At 45.6% G+C, this 15,577-nt stretch overlaps 1 protein-coding gene across 4 annotated transcripts in view; it reads right to left on the bottom strand.

Annotated features, from left to right (window-relative positions):
- Positions 1-15,577, bottom strand: part of Rox8 (TIA1 cytotoxic granule associated RNA binding protein Rox8) — a 128,770-nt gene that overhangs the window by 26,797 nt on the left and 86,396 nt on the right. For all 4 annotated transcript variants that reach the window (XM_077643768.1, XM_077643787.1, XM_077643761.1 and 1 more), the window contains 3 exons: positions 6,807-6,882; positions 5,862-5,970; positions 1,218-1,325 (listed from right to left, as the gene is read on the bottom strand). In XM_077643768.1, the coding sequence (XP_077499894.1) occupies positions 1,218-1,325; positions 5,862-5,970; positions 6,807-6,882 (293 nt within the window). The remainder of the gene's footprint in view (positions 1-1,217; positions 1,326-5,861; positions 5,971-6,806; positions 6,883-15,577) is intronic.

Raw genomic sequence — 15,577 nt, 5'->3', positions numbered from 1 at the left:
AACGAAAGACAAATGTTTTCTGAGAGACATGTGCGGAAAACCACTGTTTCACAACAACAAGGAACTGTTTCGCGCGGTGGCACGATAGTCGGTAGAATACTGTGTCCTTGCCTACCTCAGCGAATATACTGTACACGGAAAGCTGAAATTTGCTGCAGTGTTGCATCAGACCCTGTTGTAATAAACGTATATCCTGAATTTTTTATGCTTTGTAATAAAAATTTTTTCCTGATAATTTTTTTTTCATCACATACTTAATAAACCTGTTGATTGAAACTTATACCGTTGCGAAGAGAATTCCCTCCTCTACAATTTGATACTATACACTCCTGTATCAAGCAAGTTTTGTTAAAGAAAAATATATTAATGACACCACCTAAACAGAACACTTTTCCTGCAGGCAGGAAAGTGCTAAGGACCAGCGGTTATCTTGCCTTCGCATTACATGCTCCGCCCAAATCCATTTCTTCCTCTTGATTTAGACATTAAACATGTTTGTTCCCTCGGCCACTCCGCCCGCTTCCGTTCTTAACGTTACACCTAACATTTTTTTTCCCATAGCTCGCTGCGTTGTTAAGTTAAGCTGAACCCTTTCCGTTACCCTCAGTTGTTTCTGCCCTCTAGGTGAGTACTGGCAATTGTAAGAGGATTGTGGTGTGGGCTAATTGGTGCATACATTCTACGACACAAATTGACACAGCGCAACGAAACGAGGACGAGAAGAAACACGAAACACAGGACAGCGCCCGTCCTGTGTTTCGTGTTTCTTCTCGTCCTCGTTCCGTTGCACTGTGTCAATCTGTGTCGTAGACCGGTAATTGGTTTGTTCATGGAAGGTTGCGGCCAAGTAAGGCAATAAACACCCTGCCTAATATGCTGTCTGAGAGGAAGGTTACCTGAAGCCATTTGTGCGAGCCAGACCTAGCCTGACCTGCCTGTGGCTTTGATGCCAAGCACTGTTCGCCAGCACAGGACTTGTGCTTCTTTTCCCTTGTTCCAGACGAGATAGGATTAAAGCAGTCGCTGCGACAACAGTGCAGGGGCCCGCCGCAGATTCACCCAATGCACCGAGAACATTGTTGTTATCAAAGCAACACCAAGCGCACCCCTCTCAAAATCCCACCGAACCAACCAAGCATGTTCAAAGCTGGGCTGCCATGAAAGCTGCCTCGCAGCAGAAATGCGTGCGCATATGGCAACACAGTCTGTAAACATACCTGATAAGCCCTGCGTGATGCCGCCGCAGTATACTGTGCAGTTGGTGGGGCTGGACTGATTGTAGACTTCGTCGAAGGTCAGAGGCTTTGTGCTTGTGGTTACGTCGACTGCAATATTAAACATAAATCATCAGAGTGATTAGTACAATGGCAACTGCTTGTGCGGCAGACAAAAAAGTTTGGACACAGTACCCCTAAACCAACTGCAACTGCCAATGCTTCTTTCTCTAGAGGCAATACCTAACAAAGCACACTACAAAAACATGTGCGATGACTTGAAGAAAGTGGTTGTTCAATGACAGATTAGTAACGGGACAGGCTGGCATCCCAGTCCTGGCAGAGGAGGGAGACGATAAATGGGGAGCTCTAACTCTTGACCGATATTAAGCGTTTTCATATAAAAATTATTACTTCAAGAAGTGGTAATGCACTGCGCATTGTAATATATCAAACTGTAGCTTATGGATTATACTTCCAAAAGTTAGAAAAAAAGCCAGAATTGTGTGTGTGCAAAATTTTTCGAAAATTTATTGGTTAAATATGCTGGTAACACAACAAATAAAAGAAAAACCAAACTAAGCCGCTGCATTGAGCCAGAAATTTATTACAAAAAATTAATATATACAAAACATTGCACATGTTCTTCGCTACCAGCCTTGCGATTCTGAGCTATGCACATAACTAACACACTGCACTTCCTGTGGCCTTTCAAGTTAGGCAATATGACTGCTGTGCTGTGAAAGCAGTCGCTTGAGGAAATGAAGTTAAGGCAGATGTGCTGCATAATACACTTGTTTTGAGTTGTGTTCATGTTTTTTTTTATAGTAGAAATTGCAGTTGCTACTTTTTCATTTTTTTTTCGGTCGATAGTGAATGGCTCCTAAGGGTGAAAAGCGGGTGTGGCATTCCTTGACATCATCATAATCAAAAATCTGCTGGTGCATTTGGTAGAATATTTGGCAGTATGTTGCAAAGACCCTAAAGCACCAACTAAAACCACTCTCGTCATTTACAAATCAAGCGCACTACAGAACGTGAACGGTAAAACAGAACACTTGCGAGCATGCACTGATGTCCCAGGTCTCTCAGATCCAGGACATCAATCGAAAAGTCTCGCGATCAAAACTGAAATCCGACCATTCCACGTGGTTGTCTAACTCACCACTTTTGATCTAAGTCTTTCGCCTTTGAGAAGCACATGGCGAAATGTTTGCCTTGATTTGCGACCGGCTGACTATGTCTGGTAAGTTTCATTTCCCCATCACCTCTTCGAGTTATAAAAAAAAACAGAGGCAATCTAAATGGCGCAGTGCAGCTTGTACAGCAGCGTTGAATTGAATTTTTGATGGCTAGTTCAAAACGTGGGCCATATAAGACCACCCATGGTCTAAGGCGTGGTAAGGTAAGAGTTAAAATAAAACTTGGCAACAATTCCTGCAAAATATAGTACACAACTTATATACCCTTGCTACACGGCAAATTTAATGTCATTCCGATCAAATGACATTCGTTCAAAATGGCATTAGTTTGCTGCCACACGAGAAACTATAACAACATTCGATGAAAACGACATTAGGTATCGATTGAGTTTACAGAACTTATTCGGCAGCGACCTCAGAGCTAATGTATTACCTCGTCACCAGAGACACGGTAAGAATATACACCAAAAAGAAATTACAAAAGTGCAACAAAAGTTATAATATTTTTGTGTCTGTATAATTGTGTGGTCACTCATTTTATTTATATAAAAATGCCGAACAGCATTGGAAAAAATATATCTTTCACTCTCGCAACCAGCCAATGCCATGTTTTTGTATAGCCTGGCCTGTACCAAAGCCCGTAGCCATCCCATGAGCCGGCCGTATGTTGACTGTGCCTGTTGCAGCAGTTGTGCGCACAGACTTGTTTGGTCTTTTATGCTGTGTTAATCTGCTTCTGTACTGAGCCAGCCTGGTGCAGCTTTGTGCTCGCAAGCATAAAATCGCAGCAATCGCTTCCCGCTGCCATGAGTCCATTTCACACAGCGACGTCTGCCATTTGCCTGCCGGCGCTGGCTTAACTTTGGCTTGGCTTGGACTCGTGGTGGATCAACATGTAATTAAATGAGGATTAAAATTTTAAATTTGGTTTCCAGTCACAAAGCAATACTTTTGGCAAATATAAGCGTACATTGAAATTTTTCTATGCTGCACTTTCTCTCCATCGCAATCGCCATCATTTGCAAATGGCATTAGTTTTGGCCGTGTAGCAGTGCACAGAAAAAGTTACATTAAGTCGAACAAATGTCATTCAATGACAATGACATTAACTTTGCTGTGTGGCAGGAGTATTAAACTTCCTTCTCTATAATGCTTCACAGCTTACAAAATTTTGACGTGTCCTTATAAAGTGACTTCAGCTGAAATTTAAACTGTATATAAACCCCTCACCCCCAACGAATAATATAAACTCTTCCTCAAATAGTCCTTAGATATGCACTTTGTCAAATGTTCACCTGGATTGCTAGCAAAGTTGAGACTGCATGCTAAGTCTTCATGGACCTGGTTTATTCTCCCCCTACTTTATGTCTAGTAATGCCGCCGCGAATACATTTAAAAATAATTAAATTTCACCGTAAAAATCACTATGTGTCAACTTCTAATTGCCAGTATAATGGAAGAAGGGGTCAGCAGTTTTGTGTACGTTCTGATGCTTCGCATGACACCATGCCTGCCAACCTGCCATTGTCAAAATTTGGGAGATCATGGGGGGGGGGCAACATAAGTGCATGTTTTCAGGGACTAAACCTGCCGATTTGAAGAATAACACCTGAATTCATGAACGTGCATCAACTTGCTTTAGTTTTCCTGACAGTCTGTTCAGCAGCATGGCCTACATCCACCTTTTCAAGTGGAGTGCGGTTCTCGATGCTTTCAATGTCCACCATCAGCAGGCCAGAGACTCCTTTTGCTGAAGACAAGACCGAGCACTTCAGAAACTTCGTCAGTAGCTTCCTGACCACAGTTTCAAAAGTCCCTTGCAAGGAAGAACACCATAGGCTGATCCGTTTGGTACTCAGTGGGGAATGGCTTGAGGGTCATGGCCACACCCAGTGCAAATTGAAGCTTTGCTAGCAGCAAGACATCATTGACAAACTCAGAGAAGTTGTGAAATGATCCACATTTTGGGGGGCTTACTTCCACAATAGCAAGGCTCTCTCTATCACAGGGACATCCTCCTGACCGGTAACTGCTGAGAAGTCCTCCCTTCTTGCAGGAGAACCATGGAAAAGTGCACTCAGACTGGACAGCAGACAGTCAAGTCCCCATTTACTTGCTGTAACACCTGCCCTGTAGACATTGAACTTGGTATGCTTGATACAGGTGCTCTTGGAAATTCGAGTATTTCAGGTTAACATTGGGACCATCCATTGAAATTTGAAGAATTTTCTAAAGAGGGAAAGGCTCGAGCATACTCAGCAGCTTTTCTTGGATGTCCTCGGATAAACACCGAGGTATAGTACCCCATTGCCACCTTGTGAGACGAATGCCAAAACCGGATGTGAACATCCAATTGTTTCCGCTGGAGATAGTCGTTCGTAGACTCGTCGAAGAGTACCACGTAGTAATCACAATCTTTTATCTCCCGCTGCCTGAGACCATGGCATGTCACATAGGCAAATTTTTACTCTCCGCAAAAAAATGCTTTGGCCACGTCACTGTCCGGGAACATGCGCTGGAATAGCTGGCCTGCTTCCGGCGATTGACCAATAGAAGTGTGATGTGACAACCTTCACAGTCAACAGAATCTCTGCGTTCTTCACTAGCTCGTGCGCCTTGCAAGCATCGTCTAGCTTTCCCGATTCCGAAGGAGGCGGGACGGCTGACTGTTGCCCCGTACTTGGAACTAAATACCTTTGCACCGAGCTGTGGGCTGCAATCTTCACGATGCCAGCATGCTTAGCACTCTTCATATGGCTCCTTAACGCTAACTCGCCAATGGTGGTGATATCGAAGGCCTTGCTGCAAGGCCTGCATCTTGCGCAGTGCTCACTCGTCGTATCTGTTGCAATCCAGTCTTTGTAAGCCTCGTTGTGAAGCCACGTGCCTTGCATTTATTTGCTTTGGAGTCTGATGCTTCAGCCACAACAAGTCGGGTGCAGAACCGACGGCACAATGCAATGCCGTCAACCACCATAACAAAGCGCCATGATCGAATTCGACTGAATCGGCTCAAGTTGGCTTCAGAGCCAAGTGGCTCCAATGTGGCTAACCGTCGCGCAACATAGCCTATATTAGCACAAACTGATTTTTTATGCCTGAAATGCACATACTGAAACACGGTATTGAAAATAATATTTTAACTGCGTTGTTTCTGATCAATAGCCATTTGCATGTACTACACTAGGAATTCAAGGATTTTCAAGGGCCTTGAAAACAAAATATTCAAATTCAAGTGTTTTCAAGGACCAGTGCGCACCCTGATACTTCAACACAAGCAGCATGAGGCCAATCCAACCAAGCTGCCTTGCACTCTCCACCTCAGGTGCTCAACTAAGCTCATGTGACTGCTACCACAACTGCTGGCAAGCTCAATCCTGCTCTGGCACCATTCCAAAACGACCTTTAGATGGTGTAGCCGAGAACAATTGTACAGCCTGCTCACCTTCAGCCTGTGTTCTGTTGGCAGGGGGCTTGCGTGTCGCCCAGTTGGTGCGGATTGCTCGACTGCCCAACCATTGGCCATTCATCGTTCCAATTGCATTTTCGGCATCCTGGTCAGAAACGGAAGGACAAATGTAGTCAAGCATCAGCAGCAAGCTAGCATGCAAGCCTAAGGTTGCATACAGTGCAAAAAAAAAACCCTCCCATCACTGCTGCATTCAGCAGCATTTGCTACTCGTCAAACGTGCCACGTGGAATCTCGGCTCTTGTTAGCAGCCAAAGCACTGGCGCTATGAAAGGCCTAGCATTAATGTGCGTACGCTTTTGCCATGTTCTTGCAGTGGATTCTACTAGAATAGAGCAAGTTAGGCGAAGCAACACTGCAAGGTGCTGCAATTAGTGAATGCAGCTAGGAAATGCCATGGTGGCTGGCAGTGCATTCTGACGAAGAGGAAATTAATTTTTGTGCAATCAGAAGGCTTGAATATTTTGGAAAAGTGAAGTGTGAATCGAACAAGCTAAATAAAAAACTATTTGAAATTTCGAATATTCATCAACCACTACGAGAACCAGAAAGCCGTCAACATACTACTGTGTACCAAATTACCTTTTCGGCCAATACAGTGAAAGCTCGTTAATTTGAACTTTGTGAAGAACTGCTTGCATCACGGTAAATTTATTTGGAGAAAGAGCTGGGAGTGGGTGCCTACCTGGACGTGGCCTCCTTTTGGGAGCCCGCTGGAATTAACCGGTGCGAGAGCCGACACCATAGACATGCATGGGCACTGGACAGGACTAGGCTAGCAGTTCATAATCTCCAGATTTCTGAATAAACAAGCTTTTGCTGTATAACGCTAATGGCATAGCAAGGTGCAGGGAACTGCATTTATATCAAAATGCCACACGGCTGTCCCACCCCTGACTTGTGCAAGGAGACAACACTAACCGCTTTCTTGACGAATGACACGAAGCCGTAGCCTTTGGACTTGAGTGTCTGTGGGTCACGAACCACCCGGCAATCCCTGCAAAAGACAAAATCACCAAAAAACTCAAGGCGAGGACAGAGCCTTCCAAACGGTGCTAAAGCTACAGAAAGGGTCTCTCCCAGCTGCCGGCCAATTTTACGATATTTTGAATATTCGCTATAGCCAGGCTTCACTGTAGTACCTTTTTATTTTCATGTGAGCACATATCACAAATGGTATGATGGATATATTTTTTGTGTTTCTGCAATTTTTTTCGCACCTTCTTCAAAAAACGTTCTTAGCTCGAACTAAATCAGTGGTGCAACAGCTGAAGTAGGATTTGGAGCAATTTTCGGAGCAGGATAATCCAAATCTGGAGCAGGCTATGGGAAAAAAATTGAAGAATGATTCGCGAATGCTAAATCAAATGAAGAGCGCTAACTAAGCTGCTTTCCCCTATGCTTTACATTATTATTAAAAATGATTAACATGAATCTTCACTATACCCGAGGCTAAGATTCGTTAAGGGGGGACACTGGTCTTAAAGCTGTTTTTGTTGTTTTTTGACCAATCTTAATAAAAATGCATAGACTTATTCAAATTTTTATGCTGATTTCAAATATGCATTTATTTTAAGTGTAGGCCAATCAGTTTTCAAGATAATTAACAATTATTGCCCATTGTTTGAGGCCCAAATAGCAAAATAATGATTTCATCTAAAATTAATTTTAAGGCATGGTTAGATAGCCAGAATAGTGGATTATGAAATGTTGAGAGCAGATTTTTGATATGTCAATTATTACTCATTTTACAACCTTCTGAATTTCAGTATAAAAAATGTGTGTACCAAGTAATGGTAAATTAACGAAAATAATTATTTTTTTAAGGTAAAATGAAAAAATCTGCTCCCAACATTTCACACAGCATACATTAGGCTTTCCATTGCAACCGAAATTTCAGCTCTATGTGACTTGGTTGCTGAGATATCAAGGCCTCAAGACTGCTAGCAATCAACCATATGCATTTTGAGAAAAGCCCCAAAAACAAGCAGGGGACAGTTTAATAAATATTTACACGTGCAGTAATATATTTACAATAGGAAATGGCTAGTAGCCACCAGGAATGTAGTCCTTTTGATTGCCAGTAGTATCCAGGTGCCGCTTCTTGAGCACTCCTTGAATATTTTCCGCAATGGAATGCTTTCGAGCGCACTTCTGCTCTCGGCGCTCATCCTTCTCTCGCATTCTTTTTGCGCTCATAGCATTCGTATTGAGGCCCAGTTCCTGTAATATTGCTGCAGAAGTTATTTTGCTGCCTGCGTTGAACCGCATTACTGCCTCAGCCACGGCAGCCTCAACAGTAAACAATGATGCGTGGCGCTCTTTGGGTGCCAAGGCCCATATCAAAGAGTGTAGGCTTTCATTACTGTTTTGGGTTTTACCCCTATGGCACCGCTCTAAGAGCTTCCTATCCGACAGTCGCTCATAGACAGGGAGCAATGCTTTAGCAACATGGGGTGGAATGTTGTACCGATGCTTTGGAGCAGATTTGCCTCGGGCTGCTGCCGCATTTTGCTGGCACCAAGAGTCCAGTCCCGATAGGCAGAAGCTATGGTTTGATGCCTCATCAGTAGAGGTAATGTGGTGGTAGGTGGCCTTCTGCGTAGCCTCTACATCCCCATTATGGGATTTTAAAGCCCAGGCATAATAGGAGCTTAACTTTGTTGTGAGGCTGCCTGTCAGTTTGCCTTTTCCTCCAAGGTTTTCGGCACCTTTGTGTTTGGACAACAAAGTCCGCAACGCTGTTCCCATACGTTTCTGCACGTGGTTTATGCAGTCTTCTTTTTTTACTTTGATGTATCCATACACATCTGCCTCTTGCACAGCTAGAAAAGCCCGACTATCACCGTCCGAAAGCACTGTGGTATAGCGAAGGCCACACTTCTTCAACGACCTTTCAAAAAGAATAAGGGCTGCCTCAACTTCCATCTCTCCAGCCTTTTTTTATGAGTTTTTTTGGCATAGGTGCCCAGCCCTCCAGGACTGGTATGATGGGTCACCTTTTTTGGGCCTCGCTCGCAGCAGGCACAGAAGTTGCACAATACAACATAGTCCATCCAGCACAAGCCCGGTAAACAGTTCGATGACGGTTCCCACACCAATGTGGGATGTGTGGCCGCGTGTCATCCAAGTGCAGTCGTATGATACTGCAATATTGCCGGGGTTCCCAAGGTTCAATTCATTATAAAGTTCTCGAACCGACCGCGCACACTCTTGTGTAACTTCTTCGGCTGCACGAGCTGCTGCAGGTGTCAACTTTTTTTTCACATAGTCTTGCCACGTTTTATTGTGGAGACCGCGGTGCGAAACGTTCAGCGATGAAAAAATGTAATTTAGAGCTGTCTGCTGGTTGCCAGTGCTCTGCATTGCACGAGCAGCGAGCACATTCACCACAAAAGGGTTGATCTTCTGATCGCCACGTACCCGCGGCGAACTCCATGCAGACGATGCGTCTCCACAGCTCGCACATTGAAGAGAAAGTTTAACGGCAAGGCCGTATTCTCGCTCATCTTTTACGAAGCTCAAGTCATTGCCGCCACACGTTTTACACTTCACAAGTTTCAACAAACTGTTGAGCGATTCCAAACAAACGATCGTGAAGCTTGCCTCGTCGAGCAGACAGTCCGACGCGCTGCCGTCACGTAAACAACGAGACTTCCGCTCCGTTGCTGGAGTTGAGGCGAGTTCTCGCAGTTTTTGTTCAGTCTTCGTCTTATTTCGGAGCACATCTGAGGGCTCCAGCATCACTGTATCACGGCGGATGCGGGCGCTGCCGCTTACAGCTTCCCGTGCTGTGGAGCGCGTTAGGCCTAGCTGCGCGGCCTCGCCGACACGATCGTTCAGCGCAGGAGTTTCATCATTGTCGGGGCGCACAGCAGGGAGTCTCTTGAGGTTATCGACCAGCGACTTCTTCCTTTTCTTGCCGAATTTATGCCTTGAGTGCACCTTGCGCGCTGAACCAGGCATCGCTGCGCGTTTCTTGCACTGCACGGTCCGGCACAAGAGTCGCGTCTCCCCACGGCTCGGGCGCATCAAGCAGACGCTGCCAGCCAGCTCCACCAATCGGATGACGACCTGCTGTCACGTGATTCGCGGCAGCCAATAGGATTTTGAATACTACCTTTTCTTTTTTGCTATTTTCTCGGCAACCAATGGGCGAACGGAAGCCGTAGTGGCGGGAAATTGAAGGCGAAAGGCGGCTTTTTCAAATGAGACCAAGATGGCTGCGGTGCCGCGCATGAAACGGGAGCTACCCTTTGCGAAATACTGCTGTTTCGGCGCCGATTTCGGCTCAAATTCGGGCGACATGGATTATATAAATTGGTATTGTGAGTAAAATACTGACCTTAGAGGCGAGAAATTTAACAGAGAGGTAGATAAATGGCTGCTGATTTCGAAAATAACATTTTCTAAAAACTGATTTTTTCGAGATTTTTCGGCCCGAAAGACCCGTGTCCCCCCTTAATGGAATGGGGGAGAGAGGCCCCAAATTTGAATACCGCTGTGTACATCACAAAATGATTCGTTCGGTACCACACACATCCCTCTGCAACCCCTGGTTCGCTTGCAACGGCCCTCCGAAGGTTGCCCCTCATTACGGCTTTTGGCCCAAAGGTCGTTGGTATGAATTCCTCACACGTACCGGGCTTCATCTCAACTAACAACTTTGTGCGCCGAATTGTGCAAATTCATGTGCCGCCATTCCGAACCCTCTGTGCCAAATGGGTAGGCCACAATTTTATTACCCAAGTGGCACCAGTCTCTGATCCCGCCCATACATAGTGGAATGCCGCTCATATAAAGGGTGTCCAGCCTAACTTTAGCCAAGGGTTAAAAATGAGATATTTGAGGTAGGCCAGGGAAACCACTTACATACAACTACCAACCGGCTTGCACATCACAGGCAATTTTCTGCTTTGTAATTAGAAATTGAGATAATTTTTCTAAATGCGTAAATATTAACTTTAGACAGCAGATGTGAATAGCAAAGTTGGAGAAGACCTTTAGAAACCCCTATTCCATTTATTTGCGATAAAGAAAGCCTCACATGCATTTTTTTTTCCGAGCTCCAAAGAAAGCCGCGAAATACAAAAAAATAACGTGACTAGCGCATTCGCGCGCCCCGACTATGCTGCTCTCAATCCCGGCTTGAGTGAACGAAATCAGCTGTTGGCAAGGCGCGACGACCCCACTGCTCCGGCAGGTCGATATGTCGACAGTGGTTTGCAGAGTCACGCTAGCAGACTGGCTAGCGCGGGCATCGCAACCACCATACCACCATCCCACAGCATCAAGAAGGTGCCAGGTAAATACGGAATACGTGCACTGTTTTTGGCCCCTTGTAAGCTTAAATAAGTATGTCCCATGCTCTCAGAAGAAAACAAAACAAGAACAGAACGCAGGTCGTGCAAGAAAAATCATCAGACCAAGTTCCCCAGGTGTGTCTCCGAGGTTACCTACAAGATACCTCTATCTTGCGGGCAGGTTTACACCAGCCAGACAGGCCGGTGCTTCAATGAGCGAGCCCTGGAGCATAAAAGATCGATGCACACCGGCATAGGCAGCAATCTACCAATGCACTGCAAAAGCTGTGACAGCCACAACTGTGTTCCTTGCCTGGACAAAACCACTTTCCTCTCTAATGCAAGCAGCAAAACTGGAAGAGGTTATCAAAACTTTCCTGACTGCCAAAAGGGGGTGACGACTGCGTTAGCTCGCCCTCGTTATCGCTATCGAGACAAGAGATAAGAGTTTTTAGAAGGGCATGTTCGTGTTTCAAACCGGTTCTGATTGTCCTGCAAAAATTCTGCTGATGTTTTCTATCGTCGAGCCCTATGGCGACAGTGTTTTTCTTGTTATGTCCGTGAACCTTAAAAACCGTGTTTTCTCAAATAAAATCAGTTGGAAGTCTGCACTTTGTCTTTTTGTGTGCCTTACGTCCCATCTTGTTCGCACAGTTGGTACTCATTCTCTTCATTATGAACCAACTAGGCTGCCAGAACGACCTTTTTCTTAAAATTAGCATAATGATATCGTAAGTATATTGTTAATATAAATAGATACTGGTGTGCTGTACGTATTAAAGAACAAGTGTGCCAAGTTTCATTAAAGTAAGTCCGATAGAAGTGTGGAAGAATGTGCGCACTAACTCTGAAAATTGCCAAAAAAATGCGAAAGGAGAAAACAGCAATCGAAAGTTCGAAAGATGTGTATTTACTGAAAATCAATTGGCTATGCATGAAACTTTCCCAAGATGAGAAATGGGCTGTCCTGCAAATGTCCACCATCACTAGAACTGGCCAACACTGTACGTAAGACCCTCCCGGTCCTTGCGACTCGAGTCTTGGCAACACAAGCCCTTCTTGCCATACTGCGATGGTGGGCTCGTGCCTCAGCAGTCTGGCAGGCAGACATCCTTTTGATCCGCCTCTCATTCTGAGAGTCGGTAAGCATTAGCAGCTGGTGACCTGGGAGCACACCAAGCTCCTCTGACACCTGCTCCAAGCTTGCGTGCCCTTCATTGAACCATAGCACTGCAAGTGCTGTGGCCATCTCGACAACCGTCCATGACGCAAACTTAGTCTTTGGGCAAAGCAGCCAGATTGTACTACTGAGAGATTCTGCCGAATCCTGCGTCTTGCCTTGGATGCAGTAGGCCAAGAGCTTCTCATCTGTCAGCCGCTTATATACAGGAAGGACTGTGCCAGTCCCTTGCTTTTGCTGACCGGTTCCCAAACAGCGAGTTGGTACTCTCCACATGTTGGGCACGGTGCACCGTTCACTAGTGCTGTCAACGCACCAATGTCGCACACCACAGCGTTTGCAGAGCTATGGTCGCTTGGCCTTTTATCTTTTTCGAAGAACGTGATCAGAGGGGCTGTCTTCGTTAGGCCTAGCGGGTCGGGGACGCTTCCCGCAGAAGTCTTTCTCCGCTTCGCCTTGCGCCTACCTTTGAACTTGTGCTTCGTGCTGTATTTCCGATCGCGGAAATCACGCTTCTTCGGACTGGTCATCCTGAACGAAAACTAGAGCAGCACAGATGCAACGGCGAGCGCCGGGTTTGCGGTCTGCGAGATGCTGACCTGTCAGCAGGCTTCACCACAAGCCCCGTGACGCGGCGACCAATGGCGGCCTCACGATCGTACCACGTGACAGTGCAGACGCATAGAAGGGCTTGAAAAACGCGTTTTTTAAATTTTCGCTCCCTGATACGAAACTGACGGCTGTCGTAGGAGCGAGCTTGGGGCTAGGCTTACCTCCACAAGCGATTGCAATGACATGCAGTGAAGCATCCCCAAGATATCGAGGCTCAAAGATGGGCAACTTTCACGCATTTCTGCTGACTCTCGAGCTACCGCGACTCATTTGGAAGCACTTTTTACTAACTTCTCATTCAGATTTCACTGATTTTTCTATACAAGGAAGCAGAATGTTCAAATATTTCAAAACAATCGAAATCAAAAGGTTGAAAATTTTGGAGAAAAAGAAACGCGGTTTTTCGACCCGCATCTCCCCTTAATACAGTTTTGTCCTCACTGATATTATTGCATCGCAAACATTAGTTTAAATTTTGAAGTTAGCATTATGAGATTTATTTTCAATGATGCTGATCAAATAACAATTGTAAAACATGATTACAAATACAATTTTTCTAAATATTTGCACACGTTTTTCAACCACCAGAACTTCTTTGCATAATTTCGCTTATTAAACATACACCATTATCACAAGGTGAATGATTACTACCATTACCACCATTACTACACCCTGGACAGCTAACAGTTTTCGGCATGCGTGCCGAACAAAGAGACCGAAGAGATATTTCTTGAATGCACTCGAAGACAGACACAGCCACACATCGCCGCACAGACCCCCACCCTCCCCTCCCCGAGGCCTTTATGGTGCTGCTAGTGATGATAGAAAAAACTTGGGGAGAGGAGTGCATGTTTAAGCGAGGCTTTATGGTTGGGTACTGAGGTACGGCTTCATCTCTACTAAAGGCTTAACCTATGTGAAATAGAGTGTCCAAAGTTCCTAGCTTATTTTCTTTCTCCCAGTGCTTTTAATGCGAAAGCACTTCTAGCCGGACTCCCCGAGATTCATTGCTTTGTGTCTATGTGAAGCCTGCATACTTGCCAGCCTGGCAAGACCAAAAATCAGATGATTTTCTATTCGCACCAAAGGGTGTGAGCGGGGGAATGTTATGTCAAATTAAGAAGTATAAGTTCGCAAAAACTTTGCATATACCGCACTCGCATAATTTGCGAACACATTTTCTTTAAATTAAGGCTGCATTTTCTGAACCCGACCTCAAAACCACTACAGTGGTCATAACACGCAACATATACTGTGTATTGCCACCTACATGTAGACCTGGCCCCCATCTAGCATCCCTTGCTGGGGAAAAAAAAAAAGGAAAGTTGACCCCAAATATAACATGCATACCTCCTCCCGCCCCAGGTTACGTAGTTCCGCATGGGACCTCATGACGGCGCATGCGCAGCTCAGAGCAATAAGCCAGCAACAATTCAATCACGAAGATAGCAGTGGGAGGCAAAGGAGATAACAGGCACAATAAAACGGAGTCCTTGTGAGCGGGAAACTGAGAAGCAAACGGCTCGGTAGTACCAGATTCAGGTGTGCGCGCAAGTGATCGCCTGGAAAGGCCACCAACGCAAACAAGCTGGCTGAACGGCGCACAATTCGTGCCCTCGTCAGTCGCGCCTTTCGCAACCATATGGGGCGACGCGGCCGCGCCAATCTTCCCAAACCTGCCTTGTGTGCACCCATGTACACGTTGGTGGTCTGGTGCAACAGAATGTGCAAAATATGTAAAATCCAGGTAAAAAGTTGGGGCTGCAAAAATTATGCGAGTAAATACAGTATCTTTTCTTGGGCTTTGATAGCACCATGACATCAAGCACACGAGAATTTGCTGACTACCGTACACTGACGGCCTAGCTGCACACAAGCAGCAGCAACAGCAAGCACAAATCATGCATAAAATGCAATTAGCCACAGCTACTTTGGCTTGGCTTGATTTGGCTTTGATTGGCTGCTTAGCCGATGATGCCAGTGCGTTTAGTCAAAAACTGGGAGTCTCCAGGGGGAATCGAGAGGGTTGACAGGTATGAGCTTGGTCAGGTGAAACGGGAAGAACGCCAGCACCGCCAACAAGCAAAACGGAGAACGGCAGCGGGTGAGACGCACTGCATAAATCGACGAAGAATGCCAGCAGTGGGCACCTCAATCGCGCTTTGAGGTATGTGGTGGTGGTGCCAACGTGCAACAAGCCGCGCGAGATTGCGCATTCGCATAATTTTTCATGGTTAGCAATGCTAAACCACCAGCCATTTTTTTCCACAGCTCTGTCAGCACGCAAAGTGTACTACTTACGCATACACATTTAAGCGCAGGCTATAGCTATCCGACTGCAAAGCCCATGCAAAACTGCATATACGATAACCTAACTAGGCGAAAGTAATAACGACACTGACGAAGTTTGCATAAACGTCAGACAAATCAAATTCCCCCAGTACATTAAGAAAATGGCACGCTGTATCACGACAGCTTGAACGCATTCAATATTTCTACGCTGGTCGTAGCGGTCTTCCTGCTCACACTTGTAGAGAACTGCTATCATTAGGCGCAAGCCACCATGGTCTGATGCAATAGGTGAAGCTTATGGTATC

The sequence above is a fragment of the Amblyomma americanum genome, chromosome 1, assembly GCF_052857255.1.
Source record: "Amblyomma americanum isolate KBUSLIRL-KWMA chromosome 1, ASM5285725v1, whole genome shotgun sequence".
In the NCBI taxonomy this organism is placed as follows: Eukaryota; Metazoa; Arthropoda; class Arachnida; order Ixodida; family Ixodidae; genus Amblyomma; species Amblyomma americanum.
The sequence above is the reverse complement of the archived record's forward strand: the minus strand, read 5'-3'. Positions and strand labels throughout refer to the sequence as shown.